General features: G+C 46.0%; 1 protein-coding gene across 1 annotated transcript in view; it reads left to right on the top strand.

Moving 5' to 3' along the window:
• The window catches only part of LOC140186271 (allograft inflammatory factor 1-like), a 49997-nt gene that overhangs the window by 25430 nt on the left and 3305 nt on the right, over window positions 1–21262 (top strand). Inside the window, exons 3-5 of the mRNA XM_072240328.1 lie at window positions 2243–2309; window positions 5007–5048; window positions 8046–8208. Of these exons, the coding sequence (XP_072096429.1) occupies window positions 2243–2309; window positions 5007–5048; window positions 8046–8208 (272 nt within the window). The remainder of the gene's footprint in view (window positions 1–2242; window positions 2310–5006; window positions 5049–8045; window positions 8209–21262) is intronic.

Genomic DNA, 21262 nt, shown 5'->3' with positions numbered 1-21262 from the left:
TAGTTTGTTGCTCCTGAACCTGGACATCTCCTATGTCGCTGCATTTTGTATGTACCTTGCCTGAACCTCAATCTTGAACTGCCCTCATAAACATTTTTCTATCTTTTTCTCTCTAATTTCCCCCATTGACCCATCAACCAACTCACCACCATATCTTATCCCCATGCCAACCACAACCTCACCCTGTCAGAGATAGGACCTTTATTCTTCCCCCACCTCTTGGCAAAATAAACATAACTTAGTTTCTTTTCCCCAGTTCTAATGAAAGATCTTTGGTCTTTAAACGTCAGCTACATTCTCTTTACTGCTTGACCTGCTGAGGGTTTCCATCATTTCCTTGTTCTATTTCAGGTTTTCAGCATCTGCTCTTATTATTTTCCTTTCAGTGGTATAGTTGTATTTTTTTTTATCGATCAGCATTTTGGACACCATTTCTCAGTATATTCTCTCATTCATTCACTGGAGGACAAGAAGTACTTTAAATTAAGAAACAAAGTAATTCATACAATAACCTAAATTGAGTAATGCAACATTTCTTGCTGATACATTTTCTAATGCAGACAACTTCAGGAACTTCAACATTAAAACATTTGTATCTCTGGATAGAGCAGCTGTCCACAAGTTATAATTCTTTGAGAGGACTGGAGTTATGAACCCTATTTACTCATCCATTTCCTGACAATAAAACCCGAAAGCATCTCTATCCTGCTTCAATTTATAATTTACTTTAAAAGAAGTCAAAATACAAACACGCCATGTCTCCTTGCTTTGGGTTGCAAGAGCGTAGTGTCAGCACAAGTCCATTAACTCTAAACAGTTTGTCATCGGAAGTATTGGCTTGTCAGTATTGAGAATACCAATGAATTGGAGTCAATATAAATTAAACCACTGTACAGCTTCACCACCCCTAAGCCCTCATGATTTTCTTCCACAGACATCCTGATTTACCCTTTGCTAGGTAAAGTACTGGGTTTCAAAGCCGGTGGCTCTGAAGGTTTGGGCTAATGCCAGATAGTCATCTTTGACCTTCAGTTACTTGAAAGTGGACTGACCAGGTGTTGCTTGGCCAGCAGTGAAGCTGTGACAATGACAACGATTGACCGGGGTGTTGTGTTACCTAAAGCATCACCTTACTGCTCCTGAATCAGTCACTTGTTTCACGTGCTACAGCACAGCAGTGAGGGCACATTGTCTACTGTGTTTCTGCTCGTGGTTTGAAAGGGCCTTACAATTCCCCTCACAACCCATTCTGTATCCCCGCTTATTGCTCTTAATTATGCAACTTTGATAGTTTTAATTCCCTTTTCAACATGTATCCAATTCCTTTTTGAGAGTTACTTGTGAAACCGCATCCACTGGCCTTTCAGGCAATACATTCCGGGAATCAGCATCTCACTTTACCCTCTCTAGTTCTACTTTAATCTGTATGCTCCCCAAACCTTCCACTTTAGCCAGTGGAAACAATTCTAATTTACTCAATCAAAAGCCCCCATAATTTTGAATGCTCTTATTAAATCTCCCATTTTCCTCTGTTCCAGAGGATTAAAAATTGCCTCAATCTAGGGTTTTGCTGTATCTCACTCCATAAAAATTGTCGATCCCTGTACCATTCTGTCCTTCCTTGGTGTAGCTGTGGTGTGGTGTTGAGCGTCAATTTGTGCTGGCGGCTTGGGTTGACGTAGCAGACATCCAGTGATGGAATGAATATGTGAATTACTGCTTAGCATTGGTTGGGATCGTATTGTTTGGCTGAGGTGACAGTGGATAACGTCTATATATTAAATCTAAATTATATAGGCCACATAGGGCAGTAATCTTATTTCTGGCAGGAGTATGTGAGTTATATTCCTACTCCAGGGACCCGAGACAAAATTAAGACTCCTAAACTGCACTATCTTTTGGATGAAGATGAAATTGGTGCCCAAGCAGCTCTTTCAGATTCCTTGGCGCCCTTGAAAGAAGCACATTCTTGGCTTATAATATTACAAACAGATTATCTGGTCATTATCACTGTAAGAGTGTGCAGGGTGCAAATTGGTTGATGTGGTTCCTTCCAACTATCAGAGCTCCCTGGGACCTCCAAGGCTGTGAAATGGGAATTGTGTTTCTCTTCTGCAGTTTTGGACTGATCCAGTCACTGGCAGGCTTATAAAGACAGGCTGTGGTTGGAGTGATCTGTTCACAGTGAAAATCATCTGTTTAGTGGACTATCATTTTTACATTTAGAAATTCTCTCTTCCAGGAGTTTCTGGAAGACCAAAAGTACCAAGATGAAGAAAATTTAGCAGAAAATCTGGAATCTTTCAAAAGTAAGTGACAGAATAGCCCTGTTTCCTCATTGAATCTGGTGCCATATTCTGCAATTCCCGATTATCCACATTAATCTTGTTTAAGCCCATTGGTGTCAGTATCACATCAACCTTTGTCATGTCAGGTTGTTGCTGAATATCTGTTTGGTACTAAGTGCTGATAGTGTTTCCTGTGGGTGTGCATATTTAATGAATATTTACATGCAAATTGTCCCACACCTCCTGCATTTCTCTCTTCAGTTTACTTTGTAGAGTTTATGCCTTTACCCTTGGGATCTGTCACAAAAATATTGCTGAATTCAGTTGTCAGTCGCTGGTGCTGGTGAATTCCTCGTTCTCTGCCATGGATCTTGCTGGGATGATTTGTATCGTTGATTGCTGGAGTCATTGTGCTAACTGACCAGGGAGAATAGGAGTGGCTGTGACACTATTTTGAATTTTTGATCAAATAAATTCGAGAGAGTGGTCACATTATCTTCCTGAAGACTGTTCGAGAAGGCAGCATAGTGATGCCCAAAAACTAATCATTAGATGCACGGAAGATAGAGGCCATTTGGCCCATTGTAACTGTGCCAGTTTTTGAAACAGCTATTGAATTCGAATTTCCCCTATGGCCCTGGAAAATTTCCCATTTGAGTAGTTACCTGTTTTCATTTATTAATACCTTAGTATTTTATCTGTAAGATCTTTCCTTGGGTGCGTCTGTCCTAGAGACCAAATATATTTTATCCAGATGCTTTGACTTGCACCTACACGCCAAAGATGTTCAATTGTAAGTTGTCGCAATGTAGGCTGATGGCAGGAAAATTGGTGAAGTGTGGGGAAGATGAAAGTAATGCAAGAGGGATCAGAATTGGGTTCACTGGCATATGTCATGAAATTTGTTAACTTTGTGGCAGGAGTACCATGCAATACTTGATAAATATAGAACAAAAACTGAATTACAGTAAGTTTATAGATGTATACTAAATTGTTAAATTAAAATAAGTAGTACAAAAACAAATTTAAAAAGTACTGAGGTAGTATGGGTTCAATGTCCATTCAGAAATCAGATGGCAGAGGGGAAGAAGCTGTTCCTGAATCATTGAGTGTGTGCCTTCAGGCTCCTGTACCTCCTCCCTGATGGTAGCAACGAGAAGGCATTGTGAATGGGGTTGGTGTAGATGTGAAGGGCCAAAGGATCTGTTGCTGTCCTGTGTGACTCAATGGCTAAATCATTTTATACTAGTTTATATGAGAGATCATCTAGTTATTGCTGCTGTAAAACAGGGGGAAACAGAATGGATGTCAAATGTTTCAGCTGTGTAGTGAAAAGGAATACTTGAGAAATTCGACATCTGAATGTTTGCAGAACTCTACCTAAAGGGAGAGATTTGAAAATTGCTCTTCAATCCCAACACCCACCAAACCACAGAGGCATGTATCCTTCCTTCAGCATGTTCACCCTTCTACAATGACAGGTTCAAGGCAGCTTTCAAAACGGAAGGAGCAAACATTTCCCTCTGCTGCCCTTTGACACATAGCAGTAAATTTTTAACTGACCTTGATATGTTTATTTACAACTATTCAAAGTACTGATCTTAAATGAACTCCCTCTTGGCAGCAGAATTGTTTGCATGGTATGCGGTTCTAGGCTAAACAATTTATTTCTAGGTTTATTAAGATCAAGTGGAGGCAGAACATCTGTCACAGAATCATTGTGCTGTCAAAGGCATCGCTTACAGGAGACCAAACTCTCTGTTCTAATCTCCTGAATACACATAACTTCTATGACATCAAGCTCTGAATTTCCTTCCCAATCTTTCCAAGACAATCTATTTCTTTGTATCCCACTTCCTCTTCCCTCTCCATCTAGCTGTCTCCCCTTTCTTCTCCCTCTCATTCTTTCCCTTTTCCCTCTCCCTCTCTGCTGCATCCTCCCGACCCCACCTTCCTCACCTTCCATCCCCTCACTTTCATCTTGTTTTCCCATCACTCTCCCTCATCATCCCCCTTTGCACCCTGTCCCACAGTGTTCCCTTGCCTCCTTATCCCCTCCAACCTTTTACTCCCCTTTTTCTCTTTGCCCATACTCACCCCTCTCTCCAACTTGCTGCCCCCCTCTCATTACTCCTTCTCGCCTCTCTGTCCCTCATTCATCAATATCACATTTTCCATAGTCTCCCTCTCTTCACCTTACCTCCCCCTTTCCCTCTTTAAGACATTTCTTCAGACTCAGTTTGACAACAACTATTGATTCTTTGGAACGGCACCACGTCTGTTTCTTTTTAACTTTTGATCATCATTCCTGCAGTCCTTCAGATTATTTTATGAATTTAAAAGAGCTATTTCACTGGAAACTTGTTCCTTTGCATGGGAGCGTAGTGGTTAGCACAGTGCTTTATAGCACCAGCAACCAAGGTTCAATTCCTGCATCTGTCTGTAAGGAACTTGTGACCATGTGGCCTCTGGTTTCCTCCCACAGTCCTTGAGACGTACCGGTTGGTAGGTTAATCGGTCGTTGTAAATTGACCCTGTGACTGGGCTAGGATTAAATTGGAGAATGCTGGGCAGATTGGCTCAAAGTGCAGGAAGGTCCTATTCCATACTGTATCTCAATAAGTAAATAACATGAATCTTGAATTATCTGTGATTAAATATTTGTTGTTGTGCTTTGGCAGTACATTGAGATTCACCATAACATGTTTTTTATTGTAGAGAAATATATGGAGTTTGATCTCAATGACCAAGGTGACATTGGTGAGTTCTGGCATTTGCACACTGTATCAACCTGATAATCTTGTACATGAAAGTGAAATGGCTCGGAATGTAACGTGACTCTGTCTCTAAACTCTGCTCTCGTTTTTCGCCATTTCAGAGTCATGAGCATGAAATAGTCAGTGATTTAATCTCAGTAAAGTTAGCTATTGGTTCAGATTTAGCCTGGTTCTGGCTCCCTTGTTCTAAGGGTGTGTTTCTAATTGAACTCAAAGGGTCTCCTTTATCATCACACAAATCAGGATCTTTTAGCAAATTCTCCACTGACAAATTCCTTTCAAGCAACAAAGATTTGTATCTTCAAAGTGAAAACATGCTCTAATGAACTCGGCAGGGAAGTTATCAGGCAAAAAGTTTGACACCGAGTTACATTAGAAGATACAGTATTAAGACTATTGACCAAAATAGAAGGAAATAATTTTTTAGGTTTTATAACCCCAAAGGAATCAAGGGTTAAGGGGTGACATGGCAAATCAGAGTTGAGGCTATAGATCAGCCAGAAAATAGAATGGTGGTGTGTGCCTGAGAGATCCTGAGGCCTGCAGCGACTTCAAATGTTATTACATTCATAACTGAATAGAGTTTTGAAAACTAAGTAGCCAGACCAGAGCCTTGAACCACTCTGATTCCAAGCATATCAACAAATTGGCACTAAGTTCTTTAGTTCCTTCCGTACTGGTCCTTTGCAGCAGTTTGTAAGATTTCATCTTGATAGTTTAATGATAGAACTAAAGAGTCAGGCAGAACAACCGGAGGAGCACACACAAAATGCTGGAGGAACTCAGCAGGTCAGGCAGCATCTATGGAAATGAATAGGCAGTTGACATTTCGGGCTGAGACCTTTCTTCGGAAACCATTCACTATTGTTTCACCGCTGGTTCTCCAGTTAGTCTCCCTCCACGCTCTTTCCTGACACTCTTTTGAAAATTTTGATTGAAGCACTTTCCGTCAATTTTCCAAGCAATGCATTCTAGATCACAACACACCACTTAAAAAAAATACATCGCTATAATGTTTTTAGGTGAATGAGAGAAAATATGGAGATATGGAGTCTAAAAAGATTGACAAAACCGTACCATTGAGTCTCCATACTTGAATCTGACGACTAAACACTGGGAGTGGTCCTTTCAAATTGAGATAACACATGGGCTTGATCCATTGCATTCACTGGAGATGGTACATACTTGGAACAAATAAAACAGCACCTGTCACTGGATTTCCCTGCAAGAAACAGGGAAAAAGGAGCGAGGAGTTTATATTGAGCTGGATGAGGTAGATAAGCAGATGAAAGATATTATTGCATCTTATCAATCAAAATGCCAGTACATTTTACTGCATAAAAAGCCTTCGAGTAAACCCCGAAGAATGCATCCAATGTGCAGCAAGCACGTCGAAACCCCAAATGGAAACATTGACTGTAATTGCTTATTTACATATAACCAGGAGCAGGGAGAAAGCTCCATTTCCCTTTTCTCAGTTCCTTCACCTCTGCCGCCTCTGTTCCCAGGACACGGCTTTCTGTTCCAGAACCTCTGAGAAGTTCTCCTCCTTCAAAGAGCTGGTTTCCTTCCCTCCACTATGGACGCTGCTCTCGTCCGCATCTCCTCTTTTTCTCGAAGATCTGTGCTCACCCTGTCTTCCTGGCACCGTAACAGTGATAAGAGTTCCTCTTCTCCTTACCTCCCACCCCATGAGCCTCTGCATTGAACACATCTGCATCCTCCGCAACTTTCACCATCTCCAAAGGGATCCCCCCCCTCCGCTTCCTACAGGGATCACTCCCTCCACGATTCCCTTGTCCAATCTCCCCACTAATCTCCCTCCCGGCACTTATCCCTGCAAGCAGCCAAAATGCTATACCTGCCATTCACCTCCTCCCTCACCTCCACTCAGGGCCCCGAACAGTCCTTCCAGGTGTGGCAACACTTCACCTGCGAATCCGCTGGGGCTGTCTATTGCGTCTGGTGCTCCTGATGCGGCCGCCTTTACATTGGTGAGACTTGTCATAAGTTAGGGGACCACGTAGTCGAGCACCTCCACTCCATCCGCCAAAAGTGGAACTTCCCGGTAGTCAAATGTTTTAATTCCCATTCCAACGTGTTGATCCATGGCCTCCTCTTATAAGGCCACCCTCAGGGTGGAGGAGCAATACCTTGCATTCTGTCTGGGTAGCCTCCAACCTGATGACACGAATATCGGTTTCTCCTTCCGGTAAAAAATATTTTCCATCGCCCTCCCCTCCCTCTTTTCCCATTCTGGCCTTTCACCTCCTCTCACCTGCCTAACACTTCTCCCTGGGTCCCCTCCTCCTTCCCTTTCTCCTATGGTCCACTCTCCTCTCCTATCAGATTCCTCCTCCAGCCCTTTACCTTGCCCGCCCACGACCTCCCCCATCACCTTCCAGCTAGACTCCTTACCCCCCTCCCCCCCAGCTTTTTACTCTGGCATCTTCCTCTTTCCTTTTCAGTCCTGAAGAAGGGTCTTGGTCGGAAACATTTCCGTAGATACTGCCTGACCTCTTGAGTTCCTCCAGCATTTTGAGTGTGTTGTGGATTTCCAGCATCTGCAGATCTAGGAGATTCACTTATCAGAGATCGGATTACATGTGGAATTCAGGAGTCCTGCCTGAGGGAATGAACTGCAAGGAAGACAGAATTAACTCTAGCAAAGCACATAGAGATCTGCAAAGCTATGGATCTATCCAAGCCAGGCTCGAACTGCCGGAAGTCAGCTGCTATGAAGTGAGGCAACAAGCTTGAGGGTGAGATTAGAGAATTAAATAAATGTGTGGAAAGGAAGAGATTACAGGGCAGGTGGAATAGGAATGGATGGAGAGAGCCTTCAAAATGGTGGCCCAGGCTGAATTACATCCTATGATCTTCTGATCTGTTTTTCCAGTAATGTACTTTGTAGACTTTGTCAGGGTTGTGCACTTTGAAGAATTGCTGATGATTTTCTGCACTGCTCCTATTGACTTAGACTTGATGAGCTTGAAGCAGATGCTGGAGAAACTTGGAGTTCCCAAGACTCACCTGGAAGTAAAGAAGATGATTTCAGAGGCTACTGGTGGCAGCAGCGAGACTATCTCTTACCGCAACTTTGTCATCATGATGCTGGGCAAGCGTTCCACGGTCCTCAGATTGTGAGTACTGGTGCTCCTCAAAGCTTCAATTCCCACCTTGCTAAGACTGACCAAGCTCCCTCCTGTGGCCATTCCTGGTAAAAAGCTGGGCACACTTCCACTGAGCAATCCACTTGTGATAAGTCAAAAAGAGTTCCAGTCAAAGTTATTCACTGTGAAGTGATTTCCCCTTTGGGACCCATAAAAATAAAGCTGGGGCACCATTGTGCAGAAAGAGAACCATAAAATAGTTGCTTCATGGAAGGCTTACTGAATACACAACTGCTTAATGTAAGACCAAATCACCAATCCGATGGATCACACCCCACAAATTCTTTCAGCTAGTTATCTAATTTAATCTGGAAAGCTATGAAACAACGTTTCCATTAATTTGGAGGCATTCATCCATCCATCTACCTGAAAAAGTCCCTTCCACCACTGTTTCCTATCTGTTCCATGAGTTTTACATTCTGCTGATTTGCGAGAGTCCGGTCACATACCTTCTCCCCATTCTTGTTGATGGAGTAATAAAAGTGATTCAAGAATCCAACCAAATTCCATGTTCTTGTTTTGTTCTCCATTTTAGCTTTCCATAACACGTTCCTTCAGCCTCCCAAACCTTCGACCTGTGAAATGCAGTGCTTCATCAAATCATATATGAACCTGGGGAAGTTAATGGGATAGAACTTAGAAATCTACAGCACATTACAGGCCCTTTGGCCTACAATGTTATGCCAACCATGTAACCTACTCTAGAAATTGCCTAGAATTACCCTAGGGCATAGCCCCCTATTTTTCTAAGCTTCATGTACCTAAGAGTCTCTTAAAAGACTCCATTTCATCTGCCTCCACCACCATCACCGGCAGTGCATTCCATGCACCCGCCCACTCTGTGTGGAAAAACTTACCCCTAATATCCCCCTTGTACCCACTTACGAACATTTTAAAACTATGCCCCCTCATGTTAGCCATTTCAGCCCTGGGAAAAAGCCTCTGGCTATCCACACGATCAAAGCCTGTCATGAAGAGAATGAGAGGACTAATCTCGGTGATATACTGCATACGTACGTTCATCATAAATGTACTTTGATTCTTGATTTGATTTCCTGAATGATGCAAATTGTTATAAGAGGCCCCGGCAGACTTTGGAAATGTTCCATTAGGACTTTAAAGCCACGAAACACAGAAACGGTCAGATCATTTTCTTTCTAGTTTACTGAGATATCAACGAAAAGAACTCTCTGCTGCAGGAACTCAGCGGTAAAGCGGCGTCCATGGAGGGAAAAAGATAGTTGATGCTTTGGCTTGAGTTGAAACTCTGCATCAGGACTTAACTCTCCTTTATACACTCAATCCTGATGTAGATTCTTGACTCGAACCGTTGACTATCTTTTTACCTCACAAACGCTGCTTGACCTCCTAAATTCCTCCAACAGTTTGCTTTAAATTCTCTTCAGTGATGTTGGTTGAGAGATAACTGACCAAAACAACGGGAAGTACCCTCCAGCTGTGCCGAATGGAGAAGGAGAGAAGACCTCTGTTTAATATTTCACGTGACAAGCTTATCCTCCCTTAATGGACTGTTAGGTTGGACTTAGGTTTCTATGGTTCGGGACTTGAATCCACAACTTATTGTGACTAAGGAGTTGTAATACATGATTTCACATGTAGGCCAATTAGCATTCGGAGAACAATGATGTATTTGACCAGAATGACCTGTAAGCAGAGATTTTTACCCACCTTTCCACAATGGGGCCCAGCCTGTCTCTGCTGTTTATAATGGGGAAGAATATGTTCTGATATTCAAAAACTGACCATCACTCATATTTAAGACAACGGACATTTTGTTCTTATAAGTATTTATATTCTGTTCTAATATTAAACATTGCCCTTTTAAGAGTGCAGCTTGACCTAGTTAGCAGACTGTGTGTAGCAGGGATTTTCTGTGTTTACATAGAACAAGATTAAGTATAGACAGCAACTGAACATTATTTGTATCAACCAGCTGTGGAAGTGGTTGGATTTAAATTCCAAAGGCAAGTGTTTAATGAATTGAATGTTTCACCTTGCAAATAAGACTTTAAAAGAGACTCAGGCAGACTGAAAAGATCCCATGACACTCTCTGAAGAAAGTGTGGGAGGTTTTTCCCAGAGTTAGTGGTTATCCCTCAACCAACATCACCATAAACAGATTATTTGTATATTGTAGTCGTGCGCAAACGCACTACTAAAGAAACACACGGAGGCAGAGAGAGCTGAGCTCAGAATGCCTTTACTGATTCAAAATCGCGTGCTTAAATCTCCCCTCCCATGGGCCCCTGCGACCCGCGAGGCAGATGTGACGTCAGACTGTCCCTGGGAGGTCCACCCCGAGCGGGTAATTCCAAACGCGCCACCACGTGTCTGCCCGCGGCTCCCGATGGCTGTTCGAGTCCTGCGTGTGAGGGCTGCCACACCACCCCCCCCTCCCCGCCAGAAACGTCCATCGGGGGAGTGGAGCCCCCAGTCTGTGTGGCCGGCCTCACTGGCGCGGTGCCGGTACCCTCACTGATTGCTCAATGTCCAAGTGCGCCAGTTTGAGGTGGTCCACTATAAAAGTCTCTTCCCGGCCACCCAACTCCACGACACACGTGGATCCATTGTGCCGGATCACCTTGAAGGGTCCCTCGTATGGCCGCTGTAGAGGTGACCTGTGCGTGCTCCTGCGAGTGAAAACATACTCACAGTCCCGGAGGTCCTTAGGGGTGAAGGATGGCGTGGGACCATGCCTGGAGGTCGGGACTGGTGCCAGGGTCCCTACCTTGTCCCGCAGCCTCGTTAGCACCACTGCTGGAGTTTCTTCCGAACCTCGGGCCTCTGGTACAAACTCTCCTGGGACCGTCATGGGGGTGCCGTAGACCAATTCCGCCGAGGAGGTGTCCAGGTCCTCCTTGGGGGCTGTGCGGATGCCCAGTAGGACCCAGGGAAGCTCATCTGTCCAGTTGGGGCCCCTGAGGTGCGCCATCAGGGCCGACTTGAGATGCCGGTGGCATTACTCTACCGAACCATTGGACTGGGGATGGTACGCTGTGGTGTGATGCAGCTGGGTGCCCAGGAGCTGCGCCAGTGCTGTCCACAAACCAGACGTGAACTGCGCCCCTCGGTCGGAGGTGATGTCCGTTGGGAGGCCGAACCTGGCGATCCAGTTTGCAATGAGCATCTTGGTGCAGGACTCAGTGGACGTGTCTGCGAGCAGTACGGCTTCCGGCCATCTGGTGAATCTGTCTAGCATGGTAAAGATATACCTGGCGCCCCGGGAGACTGGCAGGGGGCCGACGATGTCCACGTGGATATGTTGGAACCTCCTGTGCGTCGGCTGGAACTGCTGGAGGGGAATCTTCACGTGCTGCTGGACTTTGGCGGTCTGGCAGTGTACGTAGGTCCTGACTCAGTGTCTGATCTGTTTGCGCAAACCGTGCCAGCCAAATCTGTCTGCTAACAGCTTGATGGACGCCTGGATGGACGGGTGGGCCAAGACGTGCAGCGTGTCGAACACCCGACGCCGCCATGCTGCTGGTACCACAGGTCGGGGTTTGTCGGGAGACACGCCGCACAGGAATCGATCCGCTGCCAGGCTGATGGAGACGTCCTCCAACTGGAGCCCCGAAACGGTGGTGCGGTAAGCCAGGATCTCGGTGTCCGACCGTTGTGCTTCTGCCAGTGCTGCGTAGACTATTCCTGAGGACGATCTGCCTACTGCGTGGAGGCAGGGGCGAGACAGTGTGTCGGCGACGACGTTGTTCTTCCCTGTGATGTGGCGGATGTCCGTGGTGAATTCTGAAATAAAGGACAGATGGTTCTGCTGCCGAGCCGACCATGGGTCCGATACCTTGGTCGGTGCGAAGGTGAGGGGCTTGTGGTCCATATACACGGTGAACTCCATTCCCTCGAGGAAGTACCGGAAATGCCGGACGGCCAGGTAGAGCGCTAGCAACTCTCTGTCAAAGGCGCTGTACTTCACCTCTGGTGGCTGTAGGTGCCGGCTGAAGAAAATGAGTGGTCGCCACTGGTCCTTGACGAGCTGCTCCAGGACTCCACGGACTGCCATGTCGGAAGCGTCGACTGTGAGTGCCGTGGGTACATCGACTCTCGGGTGCACTAGGAGGGCCGCCTTTGCCAGCGCCTCCTTGGCCTGCTCGAACGCCTCCGCGTCCCGTGCCACTTCTTTGGCCTTGCCGGCCTTCAGGCTGAACAAGGGTCTCATGATGCATGCCACTGCCGGCACGATCCGATGTTAAAAGTTGACCATCCCTGCGAACTCCTGCGGGCCCTTGACCGTGCTGGGCTTGGGGAACTGGCGGATGGCCTGGACCTTGTCCGGTAGGGGAACTGCACCATGTCGGTTGACTCTGTGGCCCAAGAAATCGATCTCCGTCAGCCTGAACTGGCACTTCACCATATTGATTGCCAGTCCGTGGTCGCTCAGGCGTTGGCAGAGCTGGCGCAAATGTGCCACGTGCTCTTGGTGCAAACTGCCGGCCACCAGGATATCATCCAAGTAAATGAAAACGAAATCCAGGCCGCGTCCCACCGAGTCCATGAGCCTTTGGAAAGTTTGGGCTGCATTCTGGAGACTGAAAGGCACCCTCAGGAATTCGAACAAGCTGAACGGGGTGATGAGGGTTGTCTTGGGCATGTCGTTGGGGTGCACTGGGATCTGATGGTATCCCCTGACCAGGTCAAATTTCGAGAAGATGGTCGCTCTGTGCAGGTTCGCCGTGAAGTCCTGGATGTGGGGTACCGGGTATCTGTCGGCAGTTGTGGCATCATTGAGCCTTCTGTAGTCTCTGCACGGCCTCCATCCTCCTGCGGACTTGGGCACCATGTGCAGCGGGGATGCCCACAGGCTGTCTGAGCAGCGTGCGATTCCCATCTCGTCCATCTTACAGAACTCCTCCTTGGCGAGGTGGAGCTTGTCGGGTGGGAGCCTGTGAGCTCGGGCGTGCAGCAGTGGTCCTTGCGTGTGGATGTGGTGCTGCACCGTGCTTGGTGTTGGCCGTGGAGAACTGCGGGGTGACTATGGAGGGGAATTCCGCCAACACCCTGGCGAATTTGTTACCAGAGAGGGTTACGGAATCCAGGTGGAGGGCCAGTAGCTTGACTTCTCCGAGCTGGTAAGTTTGGAACGTCCTGGAGCGGACTAAACGCCGGCCTTTTAGGTTGACCAGGAGGCAGGTGGCTCGTAGGAAATCTGCCCCTAGTAGTGGCTGTGACACCGCTGCCAATGTGAAAGTCCAAGTGAAACGGCTGGACCCGAAATGCAGTGAGATAGTTTGTGGACCGTACATCCGAATAATGCAGCGGTGAGTTCGGGGCCTGGGACTGCGGTACGAGTGTCCATGTTGGAGGGGGGGAGTGCGCTGACTTCGACCCCGGTGTCTACCAGGAAGCGCTGCCCGGGGTGTCGGTCCCAGAGGTACAGGAGGCTGTCTCGGTGGCCAGCCATCGTAGCCATTAGCGACGGCTGGCCCCGGCGTTTCCTGGAAAAGCGCATGGTGGACGGCAGCGGCGCGCGCCTGAGCCCATCTTTGGTGATAGAAACACCATTGTTCTGAACTTTAGTCTTTTTCCCCCGTGGGTCTCGACGGCTTCGGTTGCGGGGCCTGGGCTTTGGGGCGCGCGATCGTGGCTAGGCCAATGGAGGCTATTCTACGTTGCTTGCTCTGCCAAAGGACGTCTGCTTTAGCCGCGACCCTGCGTGGGTCACTGAAATCCTCACTGGCGAGGAGGAGGCGAATGTCCTCTGGCATTTGCTCGAGGAACAGCTGTTCAAATAAAAGGCACGGCTTATGGCCATCCATGAGCGCCAGCATATCATTCATGAGTTCGGATAGCGTGTGGTCACCCAGGCCGTCCATGTCTAGGAGTTCACAGCGGGAGAGCCCGAAGGTACAGATCAGGAGCACCTTAAGCTTAGTGTACCTGTCCTCCGTTGGTGGCTGGCATAGGAAGTCGATGATCCGGCCTGCCATCTCCTGGTCGAGCGTGCTGACCATGTAGTAGTACCGTGTGGCGTTGGCTGTAATATCTCTGATATTGAACTGGGCCTCAGCCTGCTCGAACCAAACGTGGGGCTGAGTGGCCCAGAAAGTCGGGAGCTTCAGAGAGACCGCACTGTGTGAGTTGCTCGAACTCATGGCTGGTCGCTGAGTCGCTGGCTCCAGATGCTGTCTGGAACGTCGGGGTCACCAATGTAGTCGCGCGCAAATGCGCTACTAAAGAAACACACGGAGGCAGAGAAAGCTGAACTCAGAATGCCTTTACTGATTCAAAATCGCACGCTTAAATCTCCCCTCCCATGGGCCCCTGCAACCCGCGGGGCGGACGTGACGTCAGACTGTCCCCAGAAGGTCCGCCCCGAGCGGGTAGTTCCAAACGCGCTATCGCGTGTCTGCCCGCGGCTCCCAATGGCGGTTCGAGTTCCGCGTGTGCGGGCCGCCACAGTATTATCATATTGCTGTTTCTGAGAGGCTGCTGGGGGCTACCTTACCTCCCCTGTTTCCTGCCTAACAACTGTGGCTACAATCAAAAAGTATTTTCTGTAAAGTGCCGAGGTTGTGCCAGAAGTCTCTTTTCTACCCGGCCTCGGTTGTTGTTTGGTCCAGATGTCAGGCCGGGAGGTCATTGTTGAGTAAGGGCTGCTCAGAGTCAAACTATTGGCCATAAGACTTTGAGGCAGGAATGTCGCCAATGAGCCATGGGCTACAGGTATCCTATATAAACAGGCATGGGCATGGATTAAACATCAGATCAGCAGTGTCTATGGGGTAGAAATCAGAGTTAACATATCAGGTCAAAGTTGGTACTTGTTTTGCCTCTAAAGGCAGAAAGAATGAAAGGGGTGGTCTTTGAAAAGCTGGAAGAGAGGGAAGGCTGATTGGCAGAAGTGACAGAATTAAGTGAAGGAGAGGTAGGAATGACAAAAGATAGGACTGAAAGACATGATGGCCAATCTCACACATGGCAACTGGGTGCCAAATGCTTTGCTGTTTTGGAGGTACTTTTAAATGTCACATCTAGCCTCAGAAATTAAGAGAAGGCATTGGAGAGGATTTAGAAATTCCCAACTTTTACAAAATTGAACCAGTGAAAGTCTCATGAAGAGGCAGGGACGTTGAAATCTATAGACACTGATGTTTCAGGGTTCCAATACCACTGGTACTGACTGGAACTAAAATGAGAGTTGTATTCTGAAAACCTCGGCATCCATAAGAACTGGTTTTTCCTTTGTGATCAGATTTTTTTTGTCAGCAGCGTAACAATGGCTGAGATACCAAAGTAAATAACTGTAATGCCTCATCCAACCCTCTCAACATCTAAGATTGCAAGACATAACTGCCTGATTTTGGATTGCTCAGATTTTCATTGCTACATTGATGATTGCGCCTTGAGCTGCTTATCGCCAAAGCTCAGAAATTTTCTTCAAAAGCTCTCCTCTCCTCCTTTCATCTCCACAGGATGGCTGTTAAATCCCTCCTATCTGATTACTCATCGCAATGTGATCCAATATCATACTTGGATAATTATTCCTCTGGAATGCCTTGGGATGTTTTGCAATGTTAAAGATGCAATATAAATAAGTTGTGGGACTTGTGAGCAATTTGGCATATAAATTTTCCATTTTATGACATGGTTTTACTTCAAAAATTAATTTATAGCCTGTGAAATGCTTAGCATGTTCTGAAATCATAAAGATTTAATACAAAGATGGATTCTTCAGTTTATCATGAACATGAGAACGTCTGCAGATGCTGGGAATTCAAAGCAACATACACAAAATGCTGGAGGAACTCAGCAGGTCAGGCAGCGTCTATGGAAATAAATAAGCAGTCGACATTTTGGGCCAAGACCCTTCTTCAGGACTGAGTTGGAAGTGGGGAAATGCCAGAATAAAAAGGTGGAGGGAGGGGATGGAGGCTAGCTGGAAGGTGACAGGCAAAGCCAAGTGGGTGGGAAAGGTAAAGGGCTGGAGAAGAAAGAATCTGATAAGAGAGAAGAGTGGACCGTAGGAGAAAGGGAAGGAGGAGAGGACCCAGGGGGAAGTAATAGGTGAGAAGAAGTAAAAAGTCAGAGTGGGAAATAGAGGAAAGGGGTGGTGTTCTTTAGTTGGTAGCTGGATAAAATGGCATCAATAAGTAATAACCTATTCTCAATTATATGATGTCATTATAACAATCTTTTTACTTTTGGATTAATTATAAAGCCATGATATTTTTCCCCATTTGAAGGAGATAAGTGTTTAATATCATTCTCTATACTTAAGGATCAAGAACTGTGTACAGAATTTCAAAATGTGTATGTGGAACAGAATAATTTAGTTTCATCAGTTTATTATTGCATTTAAGCAAGCTGGAGGCATTTAACAATTAATTTGTATTTGAAATATGGAGCATAAAAACCAAGCAGGAATATAGTGAAGAGTCACTAAATGCACTCTCTTTGCCTCATGTTAGTGATATCATTTGTTGCATTGTCATTGGCCAACCTCAAGCCTACACTTGCGTCATTTAAATGGGAATTACTCCATAAGAGAGTGGGATGAATGGATTATTGTGGGTTGATGCATCATGCCTCAAGTCACTCAGCTCAAAATGAGGGGGCTGCGTTGATTTAGAATGAGTACAGGCATTAAAGCCGTTCACAGGGCCTATCGTCTGTTTGGGTTTCAATTGCACTTTAATGAGACTCCTTCTTTATCGGGATGTGAAAGCTCAGACACTCCACTGCACTCCAAGTGAATCTCTAATAGACGAGTAAGCAAAGGTTCCCAACCTGGTGTCCACGGACCTCACGTTAATGGTAGGGGTCCATGGCTTAAAAAAGGTTGGGAACCCCTAGTCTAGAGTTTGCTGGTGGGTATGGTGTGGTTCAAGGTTTCAACGTACACTTAATGTCAGAGAATTGTATACAATATACATCCTGAAATGCTTTTTCTTTGCAACCATCCACAAAAACAGAGGAGTGCCCCAAAGAATGAATGACAGTTAAATGTTAGAACCCCAAGGTCCCCCCCCAGCCCCCTCGCATGTAAGTGGCAGCAAGCAACAATCCCCCCTCCCCCCACCGGCTAAAGAAAAGCATTGGCACCCGCCACTGAGCACTCAGCGTGAGCAAAGCAACAGCAAAGACACAGACTTGCAGTACTCCAAAGACTTCGCATTTCACATACTACAGACTTCGCATTGGACATACCACAGGCTCTCTCTCTCTCTCCCTAATAAGGGAGAAATAGGCATCTCTGTTTTCGGTACCCAAAGCTATAATAGGAAGCAGTTACCAGAGATAGGACAGACTGACATCTCTGAACTGGATGGTGAGATTTAGTGCACAGTGTGATCTCAGAAGTGTGGGGCTTAACTCAATGCCAAGTTCCAATCCAAGCGCATGATGTGATTTGGTGGACAGTACAATCCAAAGCTCGTGTTTATGATTCAGTGATCTGCAGACCCAGGATGGTGTGAAATCTTGGACATAGTGAAATCTTACAGCCCACTAGATCAGCCATGATCTTGCGGAATGGTGGAGCATGCTCGGCGGGCCAGATGATGAATTCCTGCTTCTATTTCTTATGTTCTTACAACTAACTATGCAGTGGTTAATATCCAGTACATACCTGTAAATGAGAGTGATGTCGAAAAAATTTTACATATTTTACTACCAAACTGTTTGTTAATTAGCTATATAATAACCGGAGAGAAAGGACTCTGTGACAGGTTGGGCACTGTAAGTATATATCAATCAGTCATGTTGCATTTACAGCCTCTGCCTGTGGGGGTGACTGTGTGGGTAGAATTACAGAGAACCTGCTACACTTCCTGGAATGAATTCTGCCATACTTGCCAGGAATTGTCCTGGAGTTTCCTGAATTCCTCCACAATGAACTGGGATTTCACTGCATGCTGAATTATACCACTTGGATTTTGCTAATGCGCTGGATTCTATCAAGATGCCCAAAAATCAAACTGAACCCACCTTACCCTATGCAGGATCTAGGTTGTTTTTGTAATTCCCTGGTTTTCACTGTGATTTCAACAGTGTATTTTGATCACCATTGCATCCCAGAGATTCACTGCGTAGATGTAAGCCTGCACATTGCACCAAATCCATGGAGGCACAGTGGTTAGCGTATTATTACAGTGTCTGTAATGAGTTTGTATGTTCACCCCATGACCCCGTGGGTCTCCTCCCACATTCCAAAGGTGTACGGTTAAGGTTAGAGAGCTGTGGGCATGCTTTGTTGGTGTTGGAAGCATGGTGACACTTCTGGGCTGCTCAGCACAGTCTTCAGATTTGATTTGACACACACAACGCATTTCACTGTATGTATTGATGCGCGTGACAAAGCTAATTTTAATGCAATAAAAAAAAATCCCTCTCTGCTATCCTGGATTTGCAGAGCACTAAATCAGCAGGTATTAATGCTGATAATGCTCCACAGAAGAATTCTCCCACTCTTCTTCCTCCATCAGCAAAACCTCTGCTCCTTTCTCCCCTGGGTACTGATCCAACTTCCCTTTAATACATCATTGTTATCTCCCTTAACTGTTCACTATGGTAGTCATTTCCACTCCTTACCACATTTTCAATAGGATAGGTTCTGCTGAATTCCTCATTTAATTTGTAAATAACTTAACCTCAATGATTATAAATGCTGTAAAACCCATAAATGAAAATATCTCTTTGCAGTATGACACCAATTAAAATTTTCAAAGACTTCTAGCAGTCTTATCTTTACCAAAAAATCTCAGTCTTCTCAGTTTTTTTCATCCTGGTGGATATCTCGCATCACTGCCAGGATGAAAAAGGTGATTTTTTTTTTTCACCCTCTCTAATATCTCAATATCCTCTTATATTGCTTGCATTACCTATCGCTATAGATTATTCACCATCTCAACACCTCTCCCCCTTTTCTAGATCTCTTCACCTCCGTCTCGGGAAATAAAGATATTTCCTACGAAACCACTGACTCCCACAGATGACATCTATTCCCACCCTGTCTCTTGTAAGGATGCTACACTTTCTCACTGTTTCTTTGTCTCCACCACATAGAAGGGTTGTGTCGTGGTTAGCACAATGCTTTACAGTACCAGCGACCCCGGTTCAATTCCAGCCGCTGCCTGTAAGGAGTTTGTACGTTCTCCCCGTGACTGCGTGGGTTTCCTCCGGGTGCTCCGGTTTCCTCCCACAGTTCAAAGACGTATCAGTTGGTATCAGAATCAGGTTTATTGCCACTAGCATGTGGCATGAAATTTGTTAACTTAACAGCAACAGTACAATGCAATATATGATAACATAGAAAGAAAAAAGTAAATCGATTACAGTAAGTATATTCATATTAAGTAGTCAGATTAAAAATTTCTTGGATAATTAAAAAAAAAGTGAGGTAGTGTTCATGGGTTCAACGTCCATTTAGGAATTGTATGGCAGAGGGGAAGAAGCTGTTCCTGAATCGCCGAGTGTGTGATAGGTTAATTGGTCATTGTAAATTGTCCCCTGATTAGATTAGGGTTAAATCTGGGGTTGCTGGGCAGCACGGCTTGTAAGGCCAAAAGAGCCAATTCACGTTGTATCTCAATAAATAAACACAATGAAATAAAGGTGAGCTCTTCCGTTCCAGGACATCTGTACATTGGGACTCCTTTTTCAGGAAGTGTGGCTTCCTTTCTGCTGTGGCTGATGAACCATCTCCTTGTCTCATACTGTGTCTCACACCCCATCTCCCCCCAGAAAGTACAGAGATAGAGTTTGCCTAGTCCTCGCCTGTCACGCTTTTAGCCCCCACGTTCACCATATCATTTTCCAGCTGCAATGAGACGCCGCCACATTTTCTCCAGATCAAGGGAGGGTGTTAGCTTTGCAGGGCACCTGCACTCAGTCCGTAATCGCATTCCTCATCTTTCAGGTGCGTGCTGTTTCAATTCCCCTGCATGTTCTCACAGTGACCTGTCCATCTTCAGCCTTGTCTAGTGCCAAGGTGAGGCCCAATGCACATTGGAGGACAACCTAGGCTCGTCTACAACTCTAATTTTGTTTCAGCACTCCTTCTCTCCTTCTGATCCTCCTGCAGTCCTGTCAGCTTTGTTCCCTTTATCACAAACTCACCCCCCCCCCGCCACCTACGATCTCCCCCTCCCCCACTTGGTTCCATCAATGCACTTTATACAGTTCACCCTTGTAATCAGTCAATTATGATTGGGTAGTGGGGTGTTAGTCCTATGCGTTCCTGCTTATCTCCCTCCAGCAGCTGTCTCCAACGTTCATACTGCTCTCCTCTTCCACCACCCTTGTTCCATCTACCATCTTTACCTGCCTCCATTTCTCATTCACCCGTCACCACTCCCAACTCCACCTTTGCTCCCTTCCCCTACCTGGCACGATCCCCCTGTCATCTCCTCCCTCCCTCCAAGTCTTCCAATCACCTCAGACTCCTCTCACCACTTCCCTTCTCCTCTTTATATTGGCTACCTTGTCTCTCTACTCCCAGTCCTAATGCAGGGTTTGGGCCTGAAATGTTGGCAATTCCTTTCCTCCCATGGATATTGCTCAATTTGCTGAGTTCCTCCAGCAAGTCCTGACGAAGGCTGTCAGCCTGAGATGCCAGCTCTTTATCCCTCTCCATAGATGTTGCCTGACCTGAGTTCCCCCAGCATCTTGTGTGTGTTACTCTGGATTTCGGGCATCTGCAGAAATCTCTTGTGTTGCAGTTCCTCCAGTCTGTTGCTTCACATTCGCCACCCTTTCTCACACCTTCCTTTCCCTTCCCTGGGACTGACCCCGGGCGTTTGCTCTATTTATTTAGTGCCTTTGTTAAACCGTTCTGCTGCTGTGAGAGAATCTACTCCTTTGCCCATTTAGGCAACATCCAAAGGCCAGATGATCTTGTTAAATGTGTCGAGTATCTCGAGATCCTATTTGCAATAGGTAGCCAGTCAGAAGGGAGAAGGTTGGGAAACCCTGACTGCAAGATGAGCTTACATCTGAGCTTGTTTTATATGTGACTACACTCAATTCCATGCACGTTTCTTGAGAAAATATC

This window comes from Mobula birostris, chromosome 22 (genome assembly GCF_030028105.1).
Source record: "Mobula birostris isolate sMobBir1 chromosome 22, sMobBir1.hap1, whole genome shotgun sequence".
NCBI lineage: Eukaryota > Metazoa > Chordata > Chondrichthyes > Myliobatiformes > Myliobatidae > Mobula > Mobula birostris.
This window is presented reverse-complemented; position numbering and strand designations above follow the sequence as displayed.